At 45.4% G+C, this 25,772-nt stretch overlaps 1 protein-coding gene across 1 annotated transcript in view; it reads left to right on the top strand.

The window, feature by feature from the left end:
* MICU2 (mitochondrial calcium uptake 2) overlaps positions 1–18,862 on the top strand; it is an 83,121-nt gene extending 64,259 nt beyond the window's left edge. Inside the window, exons 9-12 of the mRNA XM_070749814.1 lie at positions 6,936–7,107; positions 11,111–11,219; positions 16,496–16,653; positions 18,643–18,862. Of these exons, the coding sequence (XP_070605915.1) occupies positions 6,936–7,107; positions 11,111–11,219; positions 16,496–16,653; positions 18,643–18,747 (544 nt within the window). The 3' untranslated portion in view covers positions 18,748–18,862. The remainder of the gene's footprint in view (positions 1–6,935; positions 7,108–11,110; positions 11,220–16,495; positions 16,654–18,642) is intronic.
* Positions 18,863–25,772: the final 6,910 nt, after the last annotated feature.

Raw genomic sequence — 25,772 nt, 5'->3', positions numbered from 1 at the left:
TGTGTCTAGTTGTCTTGGTGTGCAGTGCTCTGTAGCGACGTTTTGAGGGTAGGAGTTGAAACAATTTGTGTCCAGGACATGAGGGGTCAGTAAATATTTTCCCCTCCCTCTTTTTGACTCGTGCAGTATACAGGTCCTCAATGGAAGGCAGGTTGGCAGGAATTGTTTTTTCTGCAGTTCTGATTATCCTCTGAAGTCTGTGTTGGTCCTGTTGGGTTGCAGCACCTAAAATGTCTAAAATGCCATAAGAAAAATAAAAGGAACTGAAATGACTAAGCTCTATAAACAAAAAGTACAAAGAATATCATCATCATCATCATTATTATTATTATTATTATTATTATTATTATTATTATTTGTTCTGCCTTGCCTCTAGCCACCCAAGAGCAAAGTAATAATTCAAACACACAAACTTGTAACAATAAAACAAAAAGGTTTCCTTTATATACAGAGGGCTGTATGCCTCCATGAATGCAAAAGCAGTTATTAGTCCAGAAGGTCAGAGTTACTCACTCAAGTCCACACAGTACTTTCAGGCTTGAGTGTCAGAAAGTTCACAGGAATCCAAAAACCAAAGCAAAACCATGATGCATCAGAGTCTCTCTCCAAAACTCAAATGATAAACTCCCACACAGATCACTCCAACCCTCCCTTTTTATCAAGGATGCAGCAGCGTCATTAGGTCTTATCAGCTGTATCCTATAATTTGTTTCTATGCTTGCGTAGCTGCTCTTGCCTTCCCAACATTCTCCGTACCCAAGCATTCAGAATAGGGTTACTCATTAATTCTTCCCCTTCTGATTCCGAGGAACCTCTGGCTGGAGAGCTGGCTGAATCCATTCCCCTCTCTGTCTCTGCTGTCCTTTCCTGTTCCCTGACTCTTCCTGACTCTGCTTTGGGTTCACTGACTCGTCCTGCAGCCAGACTGGTCTTCTGTAAACAGACGGCTCCCACTCCTCTTCGTCAAAATCAACAGCCACAGGAGCTGGCCTGAAGCCAACCACAACACCATTATTATTATTATTATTATTATTATTATTATTACTACTACTACTAATACTACTAATACTACTATTAATTAGATTTGCATGCCGCCCTTCTCCAAAGACTCAGGGCGGCTCACAAGATCATTGATGGCGGACCTATGGCATATCTGCCCTATGTCAGTTCCAGCACGCATGCTTGCTCTGGTCAGCTGATTTTCAGCCTTCTTTTCGGCCATTTTTCACCGTTCAGGCTTTCCTGAACCATGAGGATGATGGAAAATGGTCGAACGGGCCAACCGGAAATGTAGCAGCTTCAGTGAGGCCTGTGTGCATGTGTGTGGGGCACAGTGGGGGTGGGGGTTGTGCGCATGTGAGGGGGGAGGGCATTGCATTATGGGTGTGGGTACAGGCATGCACACTAGCACACGCGATTGCCCTTTTAGCACCCAAATCAAAAAAGGTTCCCCATCCCTGCTATAGATTAAGAAAATGGTAGGTGTCAAGTAGAAATTAGTTGGGTTGCAGCACAAAATATTTTGGAAAGTCCTATAATTCAAGATGTAAGAAGAATTGATTTTATATTATTATTATTATTATTATTATTATTATTATTATTATTATTAATTAGATTTGTATGTCGCCCCTCTCCGAAGACTATATTACAATTGTAATGCTTAATATTGTGGAGTTCTTAGTACTTTTTGAGCTTAATCATTTGCAGGCATTGTCCAATGCCCAACAGCACCAAGGGAACACCAGGAACTCCACAATTGAATCCTGGTGTTTCAAAGTTTGTGAACTGAGCTAAGTTGTAATATGTTCTTCACACAAGTCCAAAAACTGGTGCTTAAAAGTTTGTGAACTCTTCAATTTTCAATATTCCTGCATAACATGAGCTAAATTGTGATATGTTCTCCACACAGGTCCTAAAAGTAGATAAAGACAACCTAATTAAACAAAAAAGCCAATTGTATATTTTCTATGGGAATGTTTTATATTGTGAAGATGCCCTCCCTACACATTCCTCATTTACTAGGTGCCATAATATTTTTCAATTAATGTTGCTGCAGTGAACTTCCTATTACATGTATTCTTGAAATCATACATAATTTGAGAATGTTAACATAGAAACATAGAAGACTGATGGCAGAAAAAGACCTCATGGTCCATCTAGTCTGCCCTTATACTATTTCCTGTATTTTATCTTACAATGGATATATGTTTATGCCAGGCATGTTTAAATTCAGTTACTGTGGATTTACCAACCACGTCTGCTGGAAGTTTGTTCCAAGGATCTATTACTCTTTCAGTAAAATAATATTTTCTCATGTTGCTTTTGATCTTTCCCCAACTAACTTCAGATTGTGTCCCCTTGTTCTTGTGTTCACTTTCCTATTAAAAACACTTCCCTCCTGAACCTTATTTAACCCTTTAACATATTTAAATGTTTCGATCATGCAAACGTAGTTTACTGGGAAAACAATCTTATCAAAAGTTCTTCAATTAAACTATTGTACAGATAACCATGTAATTCTATGTTAATGAATGACCTGGTTTCCTGGCTATATTGATATCTATTATAACATTTTCTCTTGGCTGCCATATATATTTAATTTTGTTCTGTATCCTATCCAGTTAGTTAAATGAGTTGTTAGTTATTTAGTTTACTTTATTGTCATTGCACCTTGTACAATGTTTAAGTCTTTTTCATTCAGGCAACTTTTAAAAAATTGCAGATATCCACATTTTTTTCAGCCTGGTTACTCATGAACATATATGAATCTTCAATGTGCATTATAACTGTAAAAATAAAACACAAAGTGCCTGATCTATTCCTTCTATTTATTGCTATTTGTTTAAAATGGTGGCTATAGAAATTGAATAAATAAATAAATTCCCACTCTGTAAGTATATTATCTAGTTCATAAATTGATACAAAAATAAATAAAAAATTAGTATGCATGTCTAGGTTTTATGAATATAGATACAAATTTATGAATTATTATGAATGTACAGTGAACCCTCGATCATCGCGAGGGTTCCGTTCCAGGACCCCAAGCGATGATTGATTTTTCGCGAAGTAGCGGTGCGGAAGTAAAAACACCATCTGCACATGCGCAGATGGTGTTTTTACTTCCACCGCCCTTCGCCCGCCCACCCCGTTGCTCGCGCCTGGGGTTTCCCCGCGCGCGCGCCGCCCGCCCACGCCATTGCTGGGGCCGCTTCCCAGCTGGGAAGCGAAGCTGGGGTCCCCGCGCGCGCGCCCGCCCACGCTACGAGCGGCATTTCACCTTCCCTCCCAGGCAAAAAGATGCCGGCATTCTGGGCTGATGGGGTCGGACTTCCCAGGCGGAAGGCGTGCCCCTCTCCCCGCATCTTTTTGCCTGGGAGCGAAAGTGAAATGCCGCTCGTAGCAGCTGCTAGAGCCGCCGGCATTTCACTTTCCCTCCCAGGCAAAAAGATGCCGGGGCACGCCTTCCGCCTGGGAAGTCCGGCCCCATCATCCCAGAATGCCGGCATCTTTTTGCCTGGGAGGGAAAGTGAAATGCCGGCGGCTCTAGCAGCTGCTACGAGCGGCATTTCACCTTCCCTCCCAGGCAAAAAGATGCCGGCATTCTGGGCTGATGGGGTCGGACTTCCCAGGCGGAAGGCGTGCCCCTCTCCCCGCATCTTTTTGCCTGGGAGCGAAAGTGAAATGCCGCTCGTAGCAGCTGCTAGAGCCGCCGGCATTTCACTTTCCCTCCCAGGCAAAAAGATGCCGGGGCACGCCTTCCGCCTGGGAAGTCCGGCCCCATCATCCCAGAATGCCGGCATCTTTTTGCCTGGGAGGGAAAGTGAAATGCCGGCGGCTCTAGCAGCTGCTACGAGCGGCATTTCACCTTCCCTCCCAGGCAAAAAGATGCCGGCATTCTGGGCTGATGGGGTCGGACTTCCCAGGCGGAAGGCGTGCCCCTCTCCCCGCATCTTTTTGCCTGGGAGCGAAAGTGAAATGCCGCTCGTAGCAGCTGCTAGAGCCGCCGGCATTTCACTTTCCCTCCTAGGCAAAAAGATGCCGGGGCACGCCTTCCGCCTGGGAAGTCCGACCCCATCAGCCCAGAATGCCGGCATCTTTTTGCCTGGGAGGGAAGGTGAAATGCCGCTCGTAGCAGCTGCTAGAGCCGCCGGCATTTCACTTTCCCTTGCTGCAGCCGCGCGCCCCTCGCCTTCGCCTCACCTGACGGAGCCTTCTCCGTCCCTTTCCTGCTGCACCGGTCTGGGGCCAAGTGGGCGGGGGGCGGCCGGGACCTCGCCTGTCTCCGCCGCCCGCATCGCCCCTCCGGCGGGCCGGCCTCCCCCGCCCGCCTCTGCTGCAAGCGCACGAAAAAAAAGAGAGAAGGCTTCTACCAGAAGCCGGGGACGGCGGGCAGGGGCATGAAAGATCTCTTGCGGGGGAAAAGCCGCTAGCCAGCTTTCGGAGCTCCTCCGCCATCACCCGCTTCTGGTAGAAGCCTTCTCTCTTTTTTTTCGTGCGCTTGGCGAGGAAAGGCAGGCGGGGAGGAGGCGACGGGGCCAAAGGGGGCCGAGGGAAGCTCGGCTGCGGTCGAGAGAGAAACGGCTTGGGCTTGCCGCAAGAAAAAAAAGAGACAGGCTTTTAGTTTTGGCTGCGGGGGGAGGGAATCCCGCCGCAAGGTAAGCTTCGGGGCGGGGTGGGCGGGGCCCTTTTGTGCCAGTCGGGGAGGCGGTGGCGGCTGCAGCAGAGGCGGGCGGGGGAGGCCGGCCCGCCGGAGGGGCGATGCGGGCGGTGGAGACAGGCGAGGTCCCGGCCGCCCCCCGCCCACTTGGCCCCAGACCGGTGCAGCAGGAAAGGGACGGAGAAGGCTCACTGGCAGCCCTTGCCCATCGCCGCGCCTTCGTTTCCCCCCCTCCCCCGCTGGATCCGGCAGCGTGCTGAGGGGAATTGCCGCGGACTGGAGGCAGTGAGGCAGACCGGCTCCGAGGCGAGCAGCCGGAGCTGCGCCCTCCTTCGCCCGCCAGGTGAGGCGAAGGCGAGGGGCGCGCGGCTGCAGCGAGGAGCCGAAGATCCGGGCGGGGAAGACCCAGGGAAGGTTCCTTCGTCCGCCTAGCAGCTGATCTGCTCGGCAGCGCAGCACCAGCGAGGAGCCGAAGATCTTCGGCTCCTCGCTGCTGCTGCGCTGCCGAGCAGATCAGCTGCTAGGCGGCCGCTCGAGAGCAAGAGGGGAAGAGATAGAGAAAGAGAGAGAAGGAAAGAAAGAGATGAGAGAGGGAGGAAGAGAGTGTGAGAGAGGAAGAAGCAACATAGAGAAAGAGGGGGAAGACCCAGGGAAGCCTCTGCCCGGCGGGGAAACTCCACCATCTACGCATGCGTGGAAGGGCACGCATGCGCAGATGGTGGAGTTTACTTCCGGGTTGAAAACTAGCGAAATAGCCCTTTCGCGATCCTTGAGGACGCGAAACTCGAGGGTTCACTGTATATGAATATATAGAATATATGAATATATATGAATTTATATGAATCTTTATGAATATAGATACAAATGATTTTTCTCTGATGGCCATTCTATAACCAAATTTTGATTTGCATTTCATTGATATTCTATACATTTGTTAGCAAAATTTTGATTAAGAGTAACATTAGGTTGTTTGAACATATAGTTTCTCATTTCTGTTACTGTACTTGTATCTATTAAAAGTTTGTCTTTAAACAGATTTTAATTAAAATATATGTGCACATTATCCACTTTCATGTTTAAGTCTTTTTCATTCAGGCAACTTTTTAAAAATTGCAGATATCCACATTTTTTCAGCCTGGTTACTCATGAACATAGATGAATTGAGGGGGCACTCTAGTGGTAGGCTTGTTCAAGCACACTATTTGTGTTATTCATGGCATTTATTAATTTCTTCCAGCTGTGTATTTAAGATTGTAATCTTTTAAAACGTAGTGATTTTTTTTACTCAACGTGTGTTAAGTCAACAGCTCACAAAACTCTGCCCTTTTGACATAATTTCTGTTATTCTGCAACACGGAAGTAATGAAAATTGTTGCTATTAGGAGATGGAAGCTAACAGTATAATATGTTGCATTCTCCTACAACAGTGACTCTAAGCAGATACTCCTTATTTATACAGTGTCATCAGTTTATACGAGTAAAGTATTGTTTGGTTAAAAATGGTATAAAAGTAATTGTCTTGACAAAATGATAACTCTGCTGGATCAGTCCAAGCAAATCTTAATCTAACGTTTAGTTTGGGCAGGCAAAGTGCTTCTGGGGTGCTTTTAAGCAGGAAGCAAAGACTTCTCCTTCTACCGTGTCTCCCCTAAAGGTGATGTTTTGCACCCATCCCAGACATAACACTGATTCCCAAGCCTTTGATAGGCCTGCCTTCCATGAATTTATCTAATTCTCTTTTAAAGCCATCCACTTTAGTGGTCATCGCCATGTCTTATGGTAATTCATTCTGCAACTCCATTTTTCACAAAAGTATTTGCACAAAATACTTTTGGTCAGTTCCAAATTTCTTTTTGGTCAGCTTTTTGGGAGGATCCCAGGTCAGATTGATTCAAGAGAGTGAGATAAAGTCTCATTTGCTTTGTAAAGTATATATGTGGCACATAAGATTTTATATTTACTGGTAGTACTTCAAACATGTCTGCTTCAATCACCTTTTACCATAGTACAGAGCTCCAGATATTTTAGCTTTTACTCATCGAGAAGGCTGTTAAGCACCTGATCTTTTCAGTTGCCCCTTTCTGCATTTATTTATTTATTTACTTACTTACTTACTTACTTACTTACTTACTTACTTACTTACTTACTTACTTACTTACTTACTTACTTACTTACTTACTTACTTATTGGATTTGTATGCCACCCCGCTCCGTAGACTCGGGGCGGCTAACAACAGTAATTTAAGTAGGCTGTCATATTATTTGTTTGTTTATTTTAGATTTATGCAGAATTTACAAGCAGAAGTACAAGAAATGGAATTCAATCAATTTTCCAAAGGTCTACCCTTCATGAGAAAGGAAGATTTTGTAGAGTGGTTGCTGTATTTCACAAATGAAGAAAATAATGAGATCTATTGGCAAAATGTTAAAGAGAGAATCCAAGCAGGAGAGGTTGGTATAGGCTGCCTCATCTTGAATTAAGCATCTATAATATAACTGAAGAGCTTTCTAAAGTACAACAAAATATAATCAATTTGTTTTGTTTGTGTATTCATACCATGTTTCCCTGAAAATAATACATGTCCCCATAATAAGGCCAACCGGGCCTGGGGACATTAGACCTTCCCCCTGACCAACGAATGTTGTTAGTGTGATTATTGAATGAATGCAAATGAATGTTTTAAAGTTAGATTAGATTAGATTAGATTTATTGGATTTATATGCCGCCCCTTTCCGTAGACTCGGGGCGGCTCACAACAATGGTAAACAATACATAATAACAAATCTAATATTTAGCAATCTAAATTACAGTTTTAAGTTAAAAAATCCAAAAGAACACCAATATATAAAAAACAAGCACACAGTCGAATCATACACAGAAACTACATGGACAAGGGGGAGATGTTTCAATTCCCCCATGCCTGACGGCAGAGGTGGGTTTTAAGGAGTTTCCGAAAGGCAAGGAGGGTGAGGGCAATCCTAATCTCTGGGGGGAGCTGGTTCCAGAGGGTCGGAGCCACCACAGAGAAGGCTCTTCCCCTGGGTCCCGCCAGACGACATTGTTTAGTCGACGGGACTCGGAGAAGGCCAACTCTGTGGGACCTAACGGGTCGCTGGGATTCGTGTGGCAGAAGGCGGTCCCGGAGATATTCTGGCCCGATGCGATAAAGGGCTTTATATGTCATAACCAACACTTTGAATTGTGACCAGAAACTGATCGGCAACCAATGCAGACTGCAGAGTGTTGGAGTAACATGAGCATACTTAGGGAAGCCCATGACTGCTCTCGCAGCTGCATTCTGCACGAACTGAAGTTTCCGAACATTCTTCAAAGGTAGCCCCATGTAGAGAGCATTGCAGTAGTCGAGCCTCGAGGTGATGAGGGCATGAGTGACTGTGAGCAGTGACTCCCGATCCAGATAGGGCTGCAACTGGTGCACTGGTTAGAATTTTTAAGAAACCTTTTAGTATATTAATTGGATAAACTGTATTGTGATGTTTTTGATATATGCTTTGAGCTGCCCCGAGTCCGCGGAGAGGGGCAGCATAAAAGTCCAATAAATAAATAAATAAATAGATGTTTTTTTTCAGCACATGCGTTGAAATAAGCCCCCCCCCCCCAAAATAAGACCCCTTACCCAACCATTTTATGTATGTGCAGCCTGCCCTATCCTGTCACACCTGCCATTCCCAAATTGTGCCCGAACATCTTACTTGAGTCTGGCAGCTCCGCCATTTCTCTCGCTTGGCCCCTCTGTGCAGGGAAACACCTTACAATGAAAATAAAAACTTATCACAAGTGCAAGCAATTAACAACTTCTCACACTCGCGAGACATTTTTCTTTGCACCTCTGCCATTAAGCGACAGTGGCTCCACCGCTTTCCCATCACCAATCTCCCCATGCCATCAATGACTAAACGGGTGCTTCTCTTCCTGACCTTCTTTAGCCGAAAGGAAGGTGGGATGAGGAAGAGATGACATCCCTCCCGGTTGCACTCACATGGTGCTTCTTTCCATCATTTTTGCAATTTTCCCAGCACAGATCAGCCAGGAGAGATATGCAGCGGAACAGCCAGAGTCACGTAAGATGCGCATCTCTCAGCCCGCCCCGTCCCATCCTCACCTGCCACCCGCAAATTGTGCCCAAACTTGAGTTTCTGCTGCCCTCAGTGCCACCGCCTACATAGGTCCCGACGAGCCCCCTGCAGGCCAAGCTACAGGCAGGGGGCACTGGCCCTGGCTACTCCAGCCAAGCTGTGTCTGTGGGGGCTGCCCTCAGCGTGGCTGCCCAGTGTCTTGCCGAGGAACGTGACAGAGCTATAAGTCTCAGGTAGAACGTGCATCTCCCGGCCCATCCCAACCCAGCGTTTGCCCAGGTTCGCCTGGTGCACCAGTTGTGACCTTATTTGGACAGGGAGTCATTGCTCACAGTCGCTCATGCCCTCATCACCTCGAGGTTCAACTACTGCAACGCTCTCTACATGGGGCTGCCTTTGAAGAGTGTTCGGAAACTTCAGATCGTGCAGAATGTGGCCGCGAGAGCTATCGTGGGGCTTCCTAGATTTGCCCACGTCTCATCAACACTCCGCGGCCTACACTGGCTGCTGATTAGTTTCCAGTCACAATTCAAAGTGTTGGTAATGACCTATAAAGCCCTACATGGCATCGGACCAGAATACCTTCGGGACCGTCTTCTGCCGCACGAATCCCAGCGACCGATAAGGTCCCACAGAGTTGGCCTTCTCCGGGTCCCGTCAACTAAACAATGTCATCTGGCAGCCCTGGGCCTCTGGAATCAACTCCCCCCAGAGATCAGAACTGCCCCCACCCTCCTTGCCTTTCGTAAGCTATTGAAGACCCACCTATGTCGTCAGGCATGGGGAAATTAAAATACCCCTGGGCTTATATTGTTTATGTATGGTATGATTGTGTTGCATGGTTTTAATAATGGGTTTTTAGATGTCTTTTAATATATTGGATTTGTTACATTGTTGCTTTTGTTGTGAGCCACTCTGAGTCTCCGGAGAGGGGCGGCATACAAATCTAATAAATACATAAATAAATAAACCTACCCGACACCCCCAAATTGTGCCCCACCATAAGATGCGCATCGTACCTGATACTTGTAGCTCCATCGCATTCCTCGGTGTTGCGTCCAGGGAAGCAAGTTGTAAAAGAACACTTCTCGTGACTTCAAGAAGTTTGAACTCGCGAGAAGTGTTCTGTTACAATGGGTTTCCCTGGACACAACGCCGAAGAACGTGACAGAACTGCAGGTGTCAGGTAGGACAGGCATCTTGCGACAACCCACCTGCCAGAAACGAGTCTCTGTGAGACTCGTCACTCCATTGCCTCATGGAGCAGGACTCCGCGAGGCTTGTTGTGCCTTTGCATGCGCGAATGGCAGCACTACCGCAAGTTTCGACATACTGGCACAGCCGCGAGTAGCAGGACACCAGCTGTGACGTATAATGAAGCTCATGGCAGTCCTCCAGTTCATGCATGCAACAGCAGAAAAAGCATGGTGCTACCTTTGAAAAGTGTTCGGAAACTTCCGATCGTGCAGAATGCGGACACAAGAGCAATCGTGGGGCTTCCCAGATTCGCCCACCTTACTACAACACTCCGTGGTCTGCACTGGCTGCCGATCAGTTTCTGGTCATAATTCAAAGTGTTGGTAATGACCTTTAAAGCCCTACATGGCATTGGACCAGAATACCTCCGGAACCGCCTTCTACCGCACAAATCCCAGCGATCGATAAGGTCCCACAGAGTTGGCCTTCTCCGGGTCCCGTCGACCAAACAATGTCGTTTGGCGGGCCCCAGGGGAAGAGCCTCCTCTGTGGCGGCCCCGGCCCTCTGGAACCAACTCCCCCCGGAGATTAGAACAGCCCCCACCCTCCTTGTCTTTCGCAAGTTACTCAAGACCCACCTGTATCGCTAGGCATGGGGGAACTAAGACATCTCCCCCAGGCTTTTTATATTTTATGTTTGGTATGTATGTGCTGTATTGTTTTTAATTGTTGGGTTTTTTATATATTTGTTATTATTAGATTTGTCCCATTGTTACACTGTTTCTTATTACTGTTGTGAGCTGCCCCGGGTCTTCGGAGAGGGGCGGCATACAAATCTAATAAATAATAATAATAATAATTTGAGTCCTGCTCCACGAGGCGGTAGTGGCGGGCCAGCCACTCGGCTGCCACCAAGAACAGGTAGAGGAGGTGGCAGCAATGGGACATACAGTCCCACACTTGCCGCCTACTGCACCCCCAAAATAATACCCCCCCCCCATAATAAGATCAAGGCCAAGTTTCAGGGGTCAAAAGAAAATAAGACCCTGTCTTATTTTGGGGAAAACATGGTAGTTATATAGTGATTTGACAAATCCCTTACAAATACACTTGGATTTTGCCATCTTAACTAAACATGTCACCTCTTTTGATATTCCAGAGTATTAGTATGGATGAATTCAAGACTTTCTGCCAATTTACAAACCGTTTAGAAGATTTCTCAATTGCTCTGAAAATGTTTACTGTAGCCAGCCGTCCTGTTAAACAGGGTAAGCAGTGTACCATTTCATCGTTCTTCGTGAAATCAAAATGAAAAGATAATGTGTATGGGTTCTGAAAATGTCCCCATTATGTCAATTTGGCTTTACGAAGTTATTTTGAACTTAATGCATTATATCTCACTCCCTCACTATGTATTATGACAACTATGAGATGACAAATTGCCATCTCTTAGCACGCACCGAGGAAATGAGTGGAAATTGTTTCTGAAGGGAAAAAAGTAAATGATTCCCAGGCAATAGTGCTACCTGATTTTTCATCGGAATCTCAGTAGGTGGCAACACCACCTCAGCTTTGTCTTGACTCAGGAGTTAAGCAACATCAGGTCTTGTGAGGCTGTGGAAGGAAGGAGAAAACAAAACCTTTTCTGCGTTGCTGCCAAGAAAAATATATGGATGTGGCTATGAGGTCACCAAGAGTTTTAAACATTAAAAAAACATTATTGGAAGATGTTTCGGGGGGCGGGGATTTAAGATGAACTGTAGCAAAATACAGTGGTACCTCTACTTAAGAACGTAATTTGTTCCGTGACCAGGTTCTCAAGTAGAAATGTTCTTAAGTAGAAGAAAATGTTCCCATAGTAATCAATGTAAAAGCAAATAATGCGTGCAAACCCGTTAGGAAAGAAATAAAAGCTTGGAATTTGGATGGGAGGAGGAGGAGGAAGAAGAGGAGGAGGACAGTCGCTGCCGAAAGAAGAAGGTGAGGTGAAGGGAATAAAAATAATCCAAAACTTTAAGGCTTAAAAAAAAAAAAAGAGGGACTCTGAGGCAGCGAGGAGGAGCACGTGCCTCCCATACACCCAGCGGGAGGCTGCCTCCCATACACTGCCTCCCATACACTGGCTGCTGCTGCTGCTGATACCTGCTTCCTTTTCCTTCCCATGCTGAAGGGCTCCCCCCTCACTCGCTCACTTTGTAGCCGGCACCTTTCCTTCATTTTGGTGACTCCTCAGCTGCCCAGAGCGAAGGGAGCATTTCTTTTCTCTGGGCGCTGACAGAGGTTTATTCCCTCTTCAAGTGCCCAGAGAAAGGAAAATGCTTTGTTTGCTCTGGACTGCCAAAGCCTCCTTAAGCGTCACCAAAAGGCTCCTCTGGCAGCCCAGATGACTGGGATTAAAGGGGAAATGGCAGGAAACTGGCCAGGCCTTCGTGCCGCTCTCACATTTTCTGGGAAATTTTTCCCGGCTCGGGTTCTTAAGTAGAAAATGGTTCTTAACTAGAGGCAAAAAATCTTGAACACTTGGTTCTTATCTAGAAAAGTTCTTAAGTAGAGGCGTTTTTAAGTAGAGTACCACTGTATATTTAGAAGTTTCTTTAACAAATACAATAGTGTGAACTTTGTTGCTATGCTAGAATAATAGTAGAACTGAGATGTGCAGATTAGTTTCAGCCCAAATCTTCCATTCAGTTTAGACTGTCGGTCCAGTTCAGCAGTTTGAGTTGATTTAGAAAATTGAACCAATTGATGTTTTCTCAATTAACTAGTGAAAAATAGATCTTGAGCATGAACGAGGCTCTTCCAAACTGTCGATCCAATTTAGCAATAGCATTTAAACTTATATACCGCTTCATAGTGCTTTGCAGCCCTTTCTAAGTGGTGTACAGAGTCAGCATATTACTACAGTAGTACCTCTAGATACGAGCTGCTCCACATGCGAGTGTTCCAAGTTACGAGCCGCGACGCGAGCGAAATTTCTGTTCGACACCCAAGCTCAAATTCAGGATACGAGCCGAGCTTCCAGTAGGTGGCGCAAGAATCTCCTTGCTTCCAGTTATCTCGGCACGAAAAACAAAGTCTAAAGACATTCGTTCGAGATGCAAGTTGATGAGAAGAAAAATCTTACATAAATGGTACTATACACCTGCATAAATTGCACACTTCCAGGGGAAAGAGAAGGGCATATGTTGGCACAGATGCCAGAAAAAAGGAATTTTTATGCATATGATCTGGGAGTGTGCAGAAATTCAGAAATTCTGGAATGTAATCCAGAATGAAATTAATAAAATGTTAAACATTAACTGGATTATTACAAAAGAAATAGCAATTTTAATCAAATATAGAGAATTAGGAGAATTTAAGGAAATTAAAACCGCAGCACTGGAAAGTGCTCAAGCGGTGATGGTATTAGGATGGAAAGATTCTACAAAATGGACATTACAAAATTGGTACTGGTATATGGTGGATCACATACATTTTGAAATTATGGAAATAAGATTAAATAATTTTGATAAGAATAAATTGGAGAAGCTGATGGTGCGATGGAACAAGGTAAAAGACTATATGTTAAATAGAATCTGTGATGTAAACGTGAAAAATAAATTGCAATCACTCTTTCAGTAATACTAGAACAAGATAGAGCCAAGGAATAATAGATAAACAATTAAATTTTTTTGAATCCTCTTGTATGGGTGGTGGGGGTGGTGGTGGGGGTGTTGTTGTTAGGTGATGGGCACATGCACTGTGCACTGTTATATGTCTGTTGTATGTAAACTATTAAAAAACCAATAAAAAATTATTATTAAAAAAAAAAGAGATGCAAGTTGATCGACTTAAAAGCTCGAGTCTGGAACGAATTAAACACGTATGTCGAGGTACCACTGTATCTGGATAATTTTACCAACCTCCGAAAGATGGAAGGCTGAGTCAAACTTGAGTTTGGTGAGAATTGATCTGCCAAACTGCTGACAACCGGTGATCAGCAGAAGTAGTCTGTAATACTGGACTCTAACCACTGCGCTATTGCGGCTTTTTAAAAAACAGAATAAATAACATTACCTTTAAAACAAACCTTGCAATCAAAGCTTTCCAAAAATGGTTTAGAATCTTTATTTTGACCCCTCCTAAAAAAAGGAACCAAAAAAAGAACATTTAAGAGCTCTTACAAAGATCCACACTTTTTATTGTACAAAACAAATATTTGTACAGTGTTGCCTAGTTGTATATGGGTTTTCTCTATCAAAAACCAAATATATTTCTTTCTTTTTTTCAATCTCTTTAAAAAAGAAGTGACAAACTGGAATGCATATATGAAGTAAAGTATGTGAAATAGCATTCATAAGCCTTACTACAAAGCCGAAACTTTAAGAAGTAAACATGGGATCAATTTGCTGCTGCCATTTATGTAAATAAGAAATTATAAGAGGAATAGAATCCAAAAATGAACAACATCTTTGGTTTGCTTTAAAGTACAGTGGAACCCCGACATAAGAGCTGCTCTACTTAAGAGCAACTCGAGATAAGAGCTGGGAGGGGAGAGATATTTTTGTTCTACTTACAAGCCCAAATTCGAGATACAAGCGCCAAGGAGCTGTCTCCTGAAGCCAAACGCTAACTTCCGCGTTCGGCTTCAGGAGACAGCTGCGAAGCGGCGCGCGTGTTTTAAAAGGTTGCAGCCGGCCTGGGGGGCTCGGGGGGGTGCTTGCAGCTTTCTTTCTTGCTCTTTTTCTTTCTCTCTTTTACCTTCCATTCCTCTATTTCTTCTTTTCTTTCTCCTTCCCACCTTCTTCCCTCCCTCCCTCCCTTCACTCATTCCTCTCTTACTCTCCCCTTTCATAAGTTTCCTTGCTTCCTTCCTCTGTTCCTGTCCCTTCCCTCTTTCCTTCCTTCCTTCCCACCCTCCGTCCATTCATTCACCCATTCCTCTCTTGATCGCTTAAAGCCGGTCACTGGTGCAAAAAGGGTTGGGGACCTCTGTCCTACAGGATTGGGTGGCAGAGAAGTTGAACATATGTAAATTTAAAAGTTTAAGAAAGTTTACAAGTTAAGTGAAAGAAACTTCATTATTCATTTATATGTACATGTACATTTCTTCATTAAAAACATGTCTTTCTGCATAATTTAGACTAACTTTGTGAGTTTTTTGAGGGCTGGAACCAATTAAAATTATTTACATTAATTCCTATGGGGAAAAGTCGTTCGAGATAAGAGCTGCTCGACTTAAGAGCCCAGGTCCGGAACGAATTAAACTCGTATCTCGAGGTACCACTGTATTCGTCTTTTCCCCCTCCTCATCTGTTGTTAATGCATTGCTAGTACAGAATTGTGATATCCTTTTAAAAATGCATAAAAACCCCCATTTGATATGGATTTGATTTTTTTAAAATTACATTGAATTCTGGTTTTATGTTCTCTTCCTTACCACCCTTATATATATTGTCACAAAGAATGTTTGTAAGGAGTAACTTTCTATTGGAAGTTAGGGTAGGCCCTTACAAGGCAAAAGCAAGGAAAAGCAAACTCAAGAGAATTTTAATTATAGATTGATTTCATAAATCTTTTAGAATACATATACAGTGGTACCTCATGATACGAACTTAATTGGTTCCAGGAGGAGGTTCGTAAGGTGAAAAGTTTGTAAGACGAAACAATGTTTCCCATAGGAATCAATGTAAAAGCAAATAATGGGTGCAAATCCTTCAGGAAAATCCCAACTTTAGAAGGGAGGCGAACAGAGGGCAGGGAGGAGCAGCTAAAGGGGGCGGGTGGAAGAAGCAAGGCTAGGCTAAAGGGTGAGTGGGAAGGAAGAAAGGCAAGGGGGGCGCCCCTCTCTTTTCTTTCTTCAAAAGACACCCTTTCAGTGCCTGCAAGCACGCTGTTCTCCTACTTTTGTTAATGCAAAGTCTTTCCCCCTCCAAGCTGCCCCTCCCTTTTCTTTCTTCAAAAGACACCCTTTCAGCGCCTCTGCAAGCACGCTGTTCTCTGCAAAGTCTTTCCCCCTCCAAGCCGCCCCTCCCTTTTCTTTCTTCAAAAAAGGGGGAAAAAAGAAACCCCTTCATCCTAGCAGCAGCGGCTTGGGTTCGTAAGGTAAAAATAGTTCGGAAGAAGAGGCAAAAAAATCTTAAACACCGGGTTCGTATCTTGAAAAGTTTGTTAGAAGAGGCGTTCGTAAGATGAGGTACCACTGTACTCAAGAGGGAAAAAGCAAACTTTTCAGAAATGTAAAAGGAGTTACAATATTCCAGGTAAAATGTGATAATTCAATGTTTTTGTTTACTGGGCAAATATCTGTGCTCAAAAAACAGATTCAGGTAAAAAGCTAGCTATTTTCCATAAAGCAACTGGTTCCATTTCTGTGAAAATAGAAGTAATTTTTTTTCCAATAAATACAGTGCTCCATAGCTGTTTAAGCATGGCCATGGGCACCTGTTTTCTGACCACACTATTAATTACACAGGCGTAAAGTTCTCAGATTCCTTTATTCTTTAGATTTATAAATCTAGTTACCATTTTTAATAGAAACATGAAATATCTTTGCTTGTGTTAGCGGACTTCAAGAGAGCTGTGAAAGTGGCTACAGGACAGGAGCTCTCAGATAATGTTTTGGACACCATCTTCAAGATCTTTGATTTGGATGGAGATAATTGCCTCAGCCATGCAGAGTTCCTTGGAGTTCTCAAAAACAGGATGCATCGTGGATTAAGGGTAATTCTTCTCACAAATTTATTTATTTATTTACTTACTTATTTACTTACTTACTTAATAATAATAATAATTTATTGGATTTGTATGCCGCCCCTCTCCGTAGACTTACTTACTTACTAATTTACTTATTTATTTACTTACTTACTTATTTATTTACTTACTTACTTACTTAGTTATTTACTGATTTACTGATTTACTTACTTACTTACTTACTTACTTACTTACTTACTTACTTACTTACTTACTTACTTACTTACTTACTTACTTACTTACTTACTTACTTATTAGATTTGTATGTCGCCCCTCTCCGTAGACTCGGGGCGGCTAACAACAACAATAGAACGGCATATGACAAATCTAATATTTAAAATAATTAACAAACCCTTATTAAAAACCAAACATACACACAAACATACCATGCATAAATTGTATAGACCTAGGGGGAAAGGAATATCTCAATTCCCCCATGCCTGACGACACAGGTGGGTTTTAAGGAGCTTACGAAAGGCGAGGCGGGTGGGGGCAATTCTGATCTCTGGGGGGAGCTGGTTCCAGAGGGTCGGGGCCGCCACAGAGATGGCTCTTCCACTGGGTCCCGCCAAACGACATTGTTTAGTCGACGGGACCCAGAGAAGGCCAACTTTTTGGGCCATAACTGGTCGCTGGGATTCGTGCAGCAGAAGGCGGTCCTGGAGATATTCTGATCCGATGCCATGAAGGGCTTTATAGGTCATAACCAACACTTTGAATTGTGACCGGAAACTGATTGGCAACCAATGCAGATTGCGGAGTGTTGGTGTGACATGAGCATACCTAGGCTAATTATAAATTAGCCAGGCCTGAATAGCTGTTAAAACCCATGCATTGTATAGTCATCTAAAATCCAATTGCTTTTGATCTTTTCCTCAACTAACTTCAGATTGTGTCCCCTTGTTCTTGTGTTCACTTTCCTATTAAAAACACTTCCCTCCTGGACCTTATGTAACCCTTCGACATATTTAAATGTTTCAATCATGTCCCCCCTTTTCCTTCTGTCCAGACTATACAGATTGAGTTCATTAAGTCTTTCCTGATACGTTTTATGCTTAAGACCTTCCACCATTCTTGTAACCCGTCTTTGGACCCGTTCAATTTTGTCAATATCTTTTTGTAGGTGAGGTCTCCAGAACTGAACACAGTATTCCAAATGTGGTCTCACCAGCGCTCTATATAGCGAGATCACAGTCTCCCTCTTCCTGCTTGTTATACCTCTAGCTATGCAGCCAAGCATCCGACTTGCTTTTCCTACCGCCCGACCACAGTGATCACCCATTTTGAGACTGTCAGAAATCACTACCCCTAAATCCTTCTCTTCTGAAGTTTTTGCTAACACAGAACTGCCAATGAAATACTCAGATTGAGGATTCCTTTCCCCCAAGTGCATTACTTTACATTTGGAAACATTCAACTGCAGTTTCCATTGCTTTGACCATTTATCTACTAAAGCTAAATCATTTACCATATTACAGACGCCTCCAGGAATATCAACATTATTGCACACTTTAGAGTCATCGGCAAACAGGCAAACCTTCCCTACCAAACCTTCCCCTATGTCACTCACAAACATATTAAAAAGAATAGGACCCAGAACAGACCCTTGTGGCACACCGCTTGTAACCTGTCTCTCCTCAGAATACTCGCCATTAACAATAACTCTCTGATGTCTACGCTTCAGCCAGCTGCAAATCCACTGAACTATTTAGGGATTAAGTCCAATCTTCACTAATTTATCTATCAGCTCTTTATGTGGAACCGTATCAAAGGCTTTGCTGAAGTCCAGATAGGCAATATCCACGGCACGGCAGGTAAATGTATTTGCACCAATAGGAAATTGACAGAATGTTTAACAGACAAACGGATCTGACTAGCTGACTTCACTCAATGGTAGCCAGCCTTAAAAAAAATTGCAACTTAAATATAGATTGGTAACTATTACCTTTTTCCAAACAGGTGCCTCAGCAACAAGGAGTCCAAGGTTACTGGAAGTGTGTGAAACGAGAAACCATTAAAGGAGCAAAAGAAGTTTGGAAGCAAACTGGGAAGAGTCCTTTTTAAATGTATTTTGCAAGATCATTTGTGACTCAGCCTTCTGATTTCTGCTTTGTTTTTCATGTATTTGTTTACAGTGCTGAAGCGCAATCATTTAATACCATTAAATATCGGACACTTCCCTTATTTGAATTTGATAGGGAGGGGCGTGAAAAAGAAAATGTGTTTCGCGTTTCGGAATCGTTCGGGGGTGCTGCAGTTTGATAGAAGTGAAAACCTCCAACGCACATACGGTGGTTCTGCATTTTAACTGAATCAAAATTGGGAGGAGCTTTCTTAGCTTGGCCCTCTTCCCCTCCTCTAGTAACTGGCCCCTCTGTTGCTCTTCTCTGTCTTTCCTGTTCCTTGCCCTTAGCTGCTGATGTCCTTGGCTTCATGACATAACCACCAGCCCAGGGGTGAAATGCTCCCGGTTCGCTCGTGACTGTCAGTCATCAGAGAGCTGGTCGTGAAGGGAGCGTGAAACTCCTCCCACCCGCTCGGACGCGGCCATTTGGGTTCTTTTGCCTTCTACACGTGCACAGAATGCTTTGCGTATGAGCAGAGGATAAACAGGATGTCCAGTAAACCTGGAAAACAGGGAATTATCAGGGAAATCGGTGGTTTAGAAAATATCAGGGAATTCGTGAAAAAAACAGAATAAATCGGGGAAAAAACAAACTATATTAAAATCTTTAAAAGTCGGGAAAATCATGTAAAAAACCAAAACGGATCAGCTGCCTGGCAGAGTCAAGCAAAATAATAATAATAATAATAATAATAATAATAATAATAATAATAATAATAATTTATTAAATTTGTATGCCACCCCTCTCCGAAGACTCGGGGCGGCTCACAACAATAATAAAACAATATTACAATGAAACAAATCTAATATTAAAAACATATAAAACCCCATCATTTAAAACCATGCAGCACACACATACCAAACATGAAATATAAAAGCCTGGGGGAGGTGTCTCAGTTCCCCCATGCCTGGCGATACAGGTGGGTCTTAAGTAATTTGCGAAAGACAAGGAGGGTGGGGGAAGTTCTAATCTCTGGGGGGAGTTGATTCCAGAGGGCCGGGGCCACCACAGAGAAGGCTCTTCCCCTGGGGCCCGCCAAACGACATTGTTTAGTCGACGGGACCCGGAGAAGGCCAACTCTGTGGGACCTTATTGGCTGCTGGGATTCGTGCGGTTCTGGAGGTATTCTGGTCCGATACCATGTAGGGCTTTAAAGGTCATTACCAACACTTTGAATTGTGAGCGGAAACTGATCAGCAACCAGTGCAGGCCATAGAGTGTTGTAGAAACGTGGGCGAATCTGGGAAGCCCCACGATAGCTCTCGCGGCTGCATTCTGCACGGTCTGAAGTTTCCGAAAACTTTTCAAAGGTAGCCCCATGTAGAGAACGTTGAAGTAGTTGAACCTCGAAGTGATAAGGGCATGAGCGACTGTGAGCAATGACTCCCTGTCCAAATAGGGCCGCAACTGGTGCACCAGGCGAACCTGGGCAAACGCCCCCCTCGCCACAGCTGAAAGATGGTGTTCCAATGTTAGCTGTGGATCGAGGAGGACGCCCAAGTTGCGAACCCTCTCTGAGGGGGTCAATAATTGTCAATAATATGAGCATAACTGTGGCAACAATTTGCTTCCTCAGCTACTGATATTTCTCCATGGCTTAGCCATTTGGTATGACGTCATCTACGACTGCGCCTTAACTAGATCGCAACTTGGACTTGGTTCTAACTAATGCACAGGATTTGATTCATGATGTCTTTGTAACAAGCCCATAGGAACCAGCGATTACAACACAATAACCTTCAACTTAACCATGGATAGCAAATTGTCAATGAAAACAAACACAGAGACCTTAAACTTGCACAGAGGGAATTTCGCCAAAACAAGAAAAATAGTAAAGAAGAAACTAAAAGGAACAGTAAAAAAAAGTCAAATCCCTCCAAAATGCTTGGAAACTGTTTAAAAATACATTACAACAGGTTCAACTAAAATGCATTCCTAAAAGAAGAAAGAGGACTGGAAAGTCCAAGAGGATACCAGTATGGTTTACGAATGAGGTAAAGGAGGTTATTGGAAAGAAGAAAAAGTCATTTAAGAAATGGAAAGCGCTTCCTACCGAGGAGAACAGGAAGCATCACAAACTCTGGCAGACCAAATGCAAGGCAATAGTCAGGAAAGCCAAGAGTGATTTTGAGGAGCATATAGCAAAGAATATTAAAAATAATAACAAAACATTTTTTAAGTACATCAGAAGCAGGAACCCTACCAGAAAAATAGTTGGGCCACTCAATGACAATGGTCAGAAGGGCATAATCAGAGAAGACAAGGAGGTTGCTGAAAGGCTAAATGACTTCTTTGCCTCCATTTTCACTGAGGAGGATAGAGAGCATTTGCCTGCTACTGAATTAGTTTTCTCAGGGAGGGAATGAGAAGAATTAAACCAGCTAGAGATAAACAAGGAAGATGTTCTTGCATGCCTTTCGAAACTAAATGTCAACAAATTGCCGGGTCCAGATGGCATCCACTCAAGTTCTCAAGTAACTCAAGGGTGAAATTGCTGAACTTCTACCTAAAATATATAATCTTTCTCTAAGATCAGGCACTGTGCCTGAGGACTGGAGGGAGGCAAATGTAACCCCGATCTTCAAGAAAGGATCCAGAGGTGATCCAGGAAATTATAGACCAGTCAGCTTAACCTCAGTTCCAGGCAAAGTGATGGAAACTATTATTAAAGATAAAATTACTGGGCACATAGAAAAACAGGCATTGCTGAAATAAAATCAACATGGTTTCTGCAAAGGCAAATCATGTCTTACTAACTTGTTAGAATTCTTTGAGGGTGTAAATAAGATACAGGGGACCCAGTTGATATTGTATATCTTGACTTTCAAAAGACTTTTGACAAAGTCTCTCACCAAAGGCTCCTAAAAAAAGCTCTTCAGCCACGGAATTAGAGGACAGGTCTTGTCTTGGATTGGCAACTAGCTAAATTGTAGGAAGCAAAGGGTGGCAATAAATGGACAATTCTCTGGATGGAAATAAGTGAGAAATGGATGCCAAGTGTATCGGTGGTGATTGAAACGGATGTCCAAGTGCTGCCTCTATGTTGGTTGAGGCAGGCAGGATTCCCTTGGGTACCATTTGTTGGGGGTCAAGGGAAAGGAAAGGTTTTGCCGTCTCTTTTTGCTCAAGATCCCCATGGACAATAGGTGGGCCACTGTGTGACACAGAATGCTGGACTCGATGGGCTTTGGCCTGATGCAGCATGGCTCTTCTTAGGTTCCTTATGCAAGTTGCAGGGAAATGTCAGGGAAATATCAGGGAATTTCAAAATGCTTTTCCCCTGGACATCCTGATAAAAGAACCCAAATGGCAGCAGGTAGGCAGAGTCTCGTGCTCCCTTTGCGGCCAGCTCTCCGACGACCGACAGGCATGAGCAAACTGGTAGCATTTTACCCCCGCACCAGCCCAACTATTACCAAATCTACCGTCCTTTCCTCCCTTCCCCTTTTGCCTCTACCATTCCCAGCATGGTTGGCCTCAAATGCAATTGATCGCCTCCTTTGCCTACAACCACCTGAAACTAGTCCTTCCATGCATAAAACACTTTGCACATCCCTATAGCAATAGAATTTGCTTTAGGGTTGTTTTTGATGGTACTCATGTTCTCACAGATAGATATTGTTTTCCATCCTAAATGGAATTTAGCACAGATAGTCCTCAACTTACGAACATAATTGATTACAAAATTTCCATTGCTAAGCAAGACAGTTGTTAAGAGAGCCCCATTTTATACCTTTTTTTTTTTTGCTGTAGTCATTAAAATGAATCATTGCAGTTGTTAAAGTGAATCTTGCAGTTCTTAAATGAATCTGGTTTCCCGCATTAACTTGGCTTGTCAGAAGCCAGCTGGGAACGCTAGTTGCCAAGTGCCCAAATTTCGATTGTGGTCATAAATGCAGTGGTCATAAATGTGAAAACAGGTCATAAGTCCCATTTTCCAGTAATTTTGGATACAGTGGAACCTCAAGATACGAACTTAATTGGTTCCAGGGAAAGGTTCGTAACACGAAAGGTTCGTAAGACGAAACATTGTTTCCCATAGGAAACAATGTAAAGTCAATTAATCCGTGCAACAAAAAAAAAACAACCGCAAAAAAACGCTGCCGCCCGGCTGTCACCTTTAAAAACAGCCGGGCGGCTTCCCTCTCTCTCTCTCTCCTTCCTCCCTCCTCCTCCTCTTCCTCCTCCTCCCGTATTCCACCTCCCTCCCAGCCCGCTAGGCAGGCCAGTGGTCCCCGTCACGGCGGCCCGATTGAGGGGCCGGCGGTCTCCGCCAGGGAGAGCTTCCTGGCTTTCGTTCTTGTTGGATTCGCGCGTTTTCATGCCCAGGAAGCTCTCCGAAGTGAGGAGAACCGCCGCTGTCGCCGCTCGGCCGCGCCTCCTCGCCCGCCGCCCGCCCGCCTGCCCAGGATGCAGACCTGCTGCCTCGCCCTGCGCCTGCTGCCGGCCCGATCCTGCGTCTATTGCTTCTGGGCTGGTTCCATTCTGTTCCCTACCGGCCCGATTGAGGGGCCGGCGGGAGGAAAGCGAATGCCTCTCTTCGTTGCGCTGCCTGGCTGGCAGCGGAAGATGTAAACGAGCCCACGGGGCCGGTCTCCGTGGCCGACAGGGAACGGAGCCTTCCATGGCGGCTGCCTGCTGGGCTGGTAAGAGGGGGAGCCGAGCCCAGCCCCGTGAGCTCGGTTACATCTTCCGCTGCCAGCCAGGCCATGCTGGTGGAAGCGCAACAAAGAAAGGCACAATCTTTGGGGTTTTCGCTGGGGGGGGAGGAAGTTAGGAAGGTCCTACCTCTCCCCCCAGCGAAAACCCCAAAGATTGTTTGCTGCCATACGATTTAGCAGCAAAGTGACGTGGATGGATGGAAAGCTGAAACAGCCCGGTTTCAGCTTTCCATCCCTTCACGTCACTTCGCCGCTAAATCGTGTGGCAGCAAACAATCTTTGGGGTTTTCGCTGGGGGGGGGGAGGAAGTTAGGAAGGTCCTACTTCTCCCCCCAGCGAAAACCCCAAAGATTGTTTGCTGCCATACGATTTAGCAGCAAAGTGACGTGGATGGATGGAAAGCTGAAACAGCCCGGTTTCAGCTTTCCATCCCTTCACGTCACTTCGCCGCTAAATCGTATGGCAGCAAACAATCTTTGGGGTTTTCGCTGGGGGGGGGGAGGAAGTTAGGAAGGTCCTACTTCTCCCCCCAGCGAAAACCCCAAAGATTGTTTGCTGCCATACGATTTAGCAGCAAAGTGACGTGGATGGATGGAAAGCTGAAACAGCCCGGTTTCAGCTTTCCATCCCTTCACGTCACTTCGCCGCTAAATCGTGTGGCAGCAAACAATCTTTGGGGTTTTCGCTGGGGGGGGGAGGAAGTTAGGAAGGTCCTACTTCTCCCCCCAGCGAAAACCCCAAAGATTGTTTGCTGCCATACGATTTAGCAGCAAAGTGACGTGGATGGATGGAAAGCTGAAACAGCCCGGTTTCAGCTTTCCATCCCTTCACGTCACTTCGCCGCTAAATCGTGTGGCAGCAAACAATCTTTGGGGTTTTCGCTGGGGGGGGGAGGAAGTTAGGAAGGTCCTACTTCTCCCCCCAGCGAAAACCCCAAAGATTGTTTGCTGCCATACGATTTAGCAGCAAAGTGACGTGGATGGATGGAAAGCTGAAACAGCCCGGTTTCAGCTTTCCATCCCTTCACGTCACTTCGCCGCTAAATCGTGTGGCAGCAAACAATCTTTGGGGTTTTCGCTGGGGGGGGGGAGGAAGTTAGGAAGGTCCTACTTCTCCCCCCAGCGAAAACCCCAAAGATTGTTTGCTGCCATACGATTTAGCAGCAAAGTGACGTGGATGGATGGAAAGCTGAAACAGCCCGGTTTCAGCTTTCCATCCCTTCACGTCACTTCGCCGCTAAATCGTGTGGCAGCAAACAATCTTTGGGGTTTTCGCTGGGGGGGGGAGGAAGTTAGGAAGGTCCTACTTCTCCCCCCAGCGAAAACCCCAAAGATTGTTTGCTGCCATACGATTTAGCGGCGAAGTGACGTGGATGGATGGAAAGCTGAAACAGGCGAAAGGCGAGGAAGCCTATTGTAGCAGCTGCCACAGCGGAGACATTTGGGGTTTTGGCTGGGGAGGGAGGGGAAGGCAGGAGGTCCGGCCCTTCATTTGCCCTCCCAGCAAAAGGCAAAGCCGCGCAGCTCCGCATCGCCGAAGGAGGCTTAACCCCACCACTCTGTCCCACCCCTCGGCCGTATCCGGCATAACTTCCTCCTGCCTATCCCCGCTCTTCTGCCGGCCACGGCCGAGGGGTGGGACAGAGGGGTGGGGTTAAGCCTCCTTCGGCGATGCGGAGCTGTGCGGCTTTGTCTTTTGCTGGGAGGGCAAATGAAGGGCCGGACCTCCTGCCTTCCCCTCCCCCCCCCAGCCAAAACCCCAAATGTCTCCGCTGTGGCAGCTGCTACAATAGGCTTCCTCGCCTTTCGCCCGTGCCTGGCGGGAGCTGAAGAGTGCTTTGCCCAGTGCAAAGTTGACAGCAAGCAGCTCCGCAGTCCCGAAAGGAGGCTTAACCCCACCCCTCTGTCCCACCCCTCGCCCGTGGCCGGCAGAAGAGCGGGGATAGGCAGGAGGAAGTTATGCCGGATACGGGCGAGGGGTGGGACAGAGGGGCGGGGTTAAGCCTCCTTTGGGGACTGCGGAGCTGCTTGCTGTCAACTTTGCACTGGGCAAAGCACTCTTCACCTCCCGCCAGGCACGGGCGAGGGCGTGGAAGCTTATTGTAGCTCGCCCATGGCCGGCAGAAGATCGCTCTTGCCCGGCTTCCCCGCGAGGCATCAGGTCAGCATTCTGGGCGGGCGGGCGGCGGACGAGGAGGGGGAAAGCCTCCTGCAGCAGCTGCCACAGCCGCCGGCTTCCCCGCCGCCCGCCCCACAGAATGCTGACCTGATGCCTCGCGCGGAAGCCGGGCAAGAGCGATCTT

Source organism: Erythrolamprus reginae, chromosome 4 (genome assembly GCF_031021105.1).
Source record: "Erythrolamprus reginae isolate rEryReg1 chromosome 4, rEryReg1.hap1, whole genome shotgun sequence".
Taxonomy (NCBI): Eukaryota; Metazoa; Chordata; class Lepidosauria; order Squamata; family Dipsadidae; genus Erythrolamprus; species Erythrolamprus reginae.
Note: the sequence above shows the minus strand (reverse complement) of the source record. Positions and strands in the feature narration are given on the sequence as shown.